Source organism: Oncorhynchus mykiss, chromosome 3 (genome assembly GCF_013265735.2).
Source record: "Oncorhynchus mykiss isolate Arlee chromosome 3, USDA_OmykA_1.1, whole genome shotgun sequence".
Classification (NCBI taxonomy): Eukaryota; Metazoa; Chordata; class Actinopteri; order Salmoniformes; family Salmonidae; genus Oncorhynchus; species Oncorhynchus mykiss.
Genome location: NC_048567.1, coordinates 8,587,377 through 8,592,376, shown reverse-complemented (window position 1 = coordinate 8,592,376; position 5,000 = coordinate 8,587,377). Strand labels below are relative to the sequence as shown.

The following is a 5,000-nucleotide window of genomic DNA, read 5'->3' as shown; positions in this document are numbered from 1 at the left end:
GAGGACAGAGAGAGAGGACAGGAGATAGGAGGACAGAGCGATAGAGAGGACAGGAGATATGAGGACAGAGAGAGAGGACAGGAGATATGAGGACAGAGAGAGAGGACAGCAGATGAGGACAGGAGATATGAGAACAGAGAGAGAGGACAGAGACTGAGGGAGTACAGGAGATATGAGGACAGAGAGAGAGGACAGGAGATATGAGGACAGAGAGAAAGGACAGGAGATATGAGGACAGAGAGAGGGAGGGAGTAGGATAGAGATAAAGAGAGGGAAGGAGGAGGACAGAGATAAAGAGAGGACAGGAGATAGGAGGACAGAGAGAGAGGACAGGTGATATGAGGACAGAGAGAGAGGACAGGGGATATGAGGACAGAGAGAGAGGACAGGAGATATGAAGACAGAGAGAGAGGGAGGGAGTAGGACAGAGATAAAGAGAGGACAGGAGATAGGAGGACAGAGCGATAGAGAGGACAGGAGATATGAGGACAGAGAGAGAGGACAGGAGATATGAGGACAGAGAGAGAGGGAGGGAGTAGGATAGAGATAAAGAGAGGGAAGGAGGAGGACAGAGAGAAAGAGAGGACAGGAGATATGAGGACAGAGAGAGAGGACAGGAGATAGGAGGACAGAGAGAGAGGACAGGAGATATGAAGACAGAGCGATAGAGAGGACAGGAGATATGAGGACAGAGAGAGAGGACAGGAGATATGAGGACAGAGCGATAGAGAGGACAGGAGATAGGAGGACAGAGAGAGAGGACAGGAGATAGGAGGACAGAGCGATAGAGAGGACAGGAGATATGAGGACAGAGCGATAGAGAGGACAGGAGATAGGAGGACAGAGAGAGAGGACAGGTGATAGGAGGACAGAGCGATAGAGGACAGGAGATAGGAGGACAGAGAGAAAGAGGAAAGGAGATAGGAGGACAGAGAGAGAGGACAGGAGATATGAGGACAGAGAGATAGAGAGGACAGGAGATAGGAGGACAGAGAGAGAGGACAGGAGATATGAGGACAGAGAGATAGAGAGGACAGGAGATAGGAGGACAGAGAGAGAGGGAAGGAGGGAGGTGGACAAGAAGAAAGAATCTCAGAAAGAAAGAGATAGGGGTGACATTGATACACACACAAAATACACACACACACAACCATAAACATGGTGGTACCATGATGCCGGTTAGTAAACAGACTCCTTTGCCACAGTACGTGTGAGGCACCATGTCTCCGTAGCCAATAGACAGGAAGGTGATAGAGATGAGCCACATCGCCCCCAGGAAGTTACTGGTCACATCCTGGGCATCATGATACCTGGGGAGAGAGAGACAGGAAGTTACTGGTCACATCCTGGGCATCATGATACCTGGGGAGAGAGAGACAGGAAGTTACTGGTCACATCCTGGGCATCATGATACCTGGGGAGAGAGACAGGAAGTTACTGGTCACATCCTGGGCATCATGATACCTGGAGAGAGAGAGACAGGAAGTTACTGGTCACATCCGGGGCATCATGATACCTGGGGAGAGAGAGACAGGAAGTTACTAGTCACATCCTGGGCATCATGATACCTGGGGAGAGAGAGACAGGAAGCTACTGGTCACATCCGGGGCATCATGATACCTGGGGAGAGAGAGACAGGAAGTTACTAGTCACATCCTGGGCATCATGATACCTGGGGAGAGAGAGACAGGATGTTACTGGTCACATCCTGGGCATCATGATACCTGGAGAGAGAGAGGCAGGAAGTTACTGGTCACATCCTGGGCATCATGATACCTGGGGAGAGAGAGACAGGATGTTACTGGTCACATCCTGGGCATCATGATACCTAGGGAGAGAGAAACAGGAAGTTACTGGTCACATCCCGGGCATCATGATACCTAGGGAGAGAGAGACAGGAAGTTACTGGTCACATCCTGGGCATCATGATACGTGGGGAGAGAGAGACAGGATGTTACTGGTCACATCCTGGGCATCATGATACCTAGGGAGAGAGAGACAGGATGTTACTGGTCACATTATGGGCATCATGATACCTGGGGAGAGAGAGACATGATGTTACTGGTCACATCCTGGGCATCATGATACCTAGGGAGAGAGAGACAGGAAGTTACTGGTCACATCCTGGGCATCATGATACCTGGGGAGAGGGAGACAGTAAGTTACTGGTCACATCCTGGGCATCATGATACCTGGGGAGAGAGAGACAGGATGTTACTGGTCACATCCTGGGCATCATGATACCTGGGGAGAGAGAGAGGAAGTTACTGGTCACATCCTGGGCATCATGATACCTAGGGAGAGAGAAACAGGAAGTTACTGGTCACATCCCGGGCATCATGATACCTAGGGAGAGAGAGACAGGAAGTTACTGGTCATATCCTGGGCATCATGATACATAGGGAGAGAGAGACAGGAAGTTACTGGTCATATTATGGGCATCATGATACCTAGGGAGAGAGAGACAGGAAGTTACTGGTCATATCCTGGGCATCATGATACCTGGGGAGAGATAGAGGGAGAGAGAGAGAGAGAGCGAGAGCGAGAGCAAGAGCGAGAGAGAGAGAGAGAGAGAGAGAGAGAGAGAGAGAGAGAGAGAGAGAGAGAGAGAGAGAGAGAGAGAGAGAGCGAGAGAGAGAGAGAGAGAGAGAGAGAGAGAGAGAGAGAGAGAGAGAGACAAAACTCCACTACTCCTCTCTCACACGTACCTCTCACACACTCGTACGGTCCAGGCAGCGATGATCCACAGTGAGATGCTAAAGACCAGGAGAACAGTGCCTGGACAGATGGTCATCAGAGTCTTCATCACAAACCTTGTGTTAAAGTGCACCTGCAAAGTACACACACATGCACGCAAGCACACACACAGATGTAACGCACACACGCAAATAACACACGCACACATACCCAGTGTTAGATGTCATAGATAACGTATATAACGTATAGTTGAAGTCAGAGGTTTACATACACCTTAGCAAAGTACATTTCAACTCAAGTTTTCACAATTTCTGACATTTAATCCTAGTAAAAATTCCCTGTTTTAGGTAAATTAGGATCACCACTTTAGTTTAAGAATGGGAAATGTGGGCCTCCCGGGTGGCGCAGTGGTCTATGATACTGCATCGCAGTGCTAGCTGTGAGACTCTGGGTTCGTGAGAGAGACTCTAGGTTTGTGCCCAGGCTCTGTCGCAGCCGGCTGCAACTAGGAGGTCCATGGGGCGACGCACAATTGGCCTAGCGTCGTCCGGGTTAGGGATGGTTTGGCCGATAGGGATATGCTTGTCTCATTGTGCACTAGCGACTCCTGTGGTGGGCCGGGTGCAGTTCACGGTGTTTCCTCTGACACATTGGTGCGGCTGGCTTCCGGGTTGGATGCGCGCAGTGTTAAAAAGCAGTTCGGCTTGGTTGGGTTGTATTTCGGAGGACGCATGGCTTTCAACCTTCGTCTCTCCCGAGCCCGTACGGGAGTTGTAGCGATGAGACAAGTTAGTAACTACTAACAATTGGATACCATGAAATTGGGGAGAAAAGAGGAGATTTTTTTATATATATATATTTTTTTAAATGTCAAAATAATAGCAGAGAGAATGATTTAGTTCAGCTTTTATTTCTTTCATCACATTCCCAGAAGTTTACATACACTCAATTAGTATTAGTATTTAAATTGTTTAACTTGGGTCAAACGTTTCAGGTAGCCTTCCACAAGCTTCCCACAATAAGTTGAGTGAATTTTGGCCCATTCCTCCTGACAGAGCTGGTGTAACTGAGTCAGGTTTGTAGGCCTCCTTGCTCGCAGACGCTTTTTCAGTTCTGCCCACAAATTTTCTTTGGGATTGAGGTCAGAGCTTTGGTGATGGCCACTCCAATACCTTGACTTTGATGTCCTTAAGCCATTTTGCCATTTTGCCATAACTTTGGAAGTATGCTTGGGGTCATTGTCCATTTGGAAGACCCATTTGCGACCAAGCTTTAACTTCCTGACTGATGTCTTGAGATGTTGCTTCAATATATCCACATAATTTTCTTCCCTCATGATACCATCTATTTTGTGAAGTGCAACAGTCCCTCCTGCAGCAAAGCACACCCACAACATGATGCTGCCACCCCCGTGCTTCACGGTTGGGATGGTGTTCTTCGGCTTGCAAGCCTCCCCCTTTTTCCTCCAAACATAACGATGGTCATGATGGCCAAACAGTTCTATTTTTGTTTCAACAGACCAGAGGACATTTCTCCAAAAGGTACAATCTTTGTCCCCATGTGCAGTTGCAAACCGTAGTCTGGATTTTTTATGGCGGTTTTAGAGCAGTGGCTTCTTCCTTGCTGAGTGGCCTTTCAGGTTATGTCAACATAGGACTCGTTTTACTGTGGATATAGATACTTTTGTACCTGTTTCCTCCAGCATCTTCACAAGGTCCTTTGCTGATGTTCTGGGATTGATTTGCACTTTTCACACCAAAGTACGTTAATCTCTAGGAGACAGAATGCATCTCCTTCCAGAGCGGTATGACGGCTGCGTGATCTCCTGATGTTTATACTTGCGTACTATTGTTTGTACAGATGAACGTGGTACCTTCAGGCGTTTGGAAATTATTTCCAAGGGTGAACCAGACTTGTGGAGGTCTACAATTTATTTTCTGAGGTCTTGGCTGATTTCTTTTGATTTTCCAATGATGTCAAGCAAAGAGGCACTGAGTTTGAAGGTAGGCATTGAAATACATCCACTGGTACACCTCCAATTGACTCAAATTATGTCAATTAGCCTATCAGAAGCTTCTAAAGCCATGATGACATTTTCTGGTATTTTCCAAGCTGTTTAAAGGCACAGTCAACTTAATGTACTGTATGTAAACTTCTGACCCACTGGAATTGTGATACAGTGAATTATAAGTGAAATAATCCGTCTGTAAACAACTGTTGGAAAAATTACTTGTGTCAACCGACTTGCCAAAACTATAGTTTGATAACAAGAAATTTGTGCGTGGTTGAAAAACAAGTTCTAA

General features: G+C 47.2%; 1 protein-coding gene across 1 annotated transcript in view; it reads right to left on the bottom strand.

Moving 5' to 3' along the window:
- LOC110520896 (small conductance calcium-activated potassium channel protein 2-like) overlaps nucleotides 1–5,000 on the bottom strand; it is a 95,532-nt gene that overhangs the window by 36,096 nt on the left and 54,436 nt on the right. Inside the window, exons 5-6 of the mRNA XM_036967821.1 lie at nucleotides 2,709–2,830; nucleotides 1,169–1,310 (exon numbers count right to left, since the gene is read on the bottom strand). Coding sequence (XP_036823716.1) covers nucleotides 1,169–1,310; nucleotides 2,709–2,830 — 264 coding nt within the window. The remainder of the gene's footprint in view (nucleotides 1–1,168; nucleotides 1,311–2,708; nucleotides 2,831–5,000) is intronic.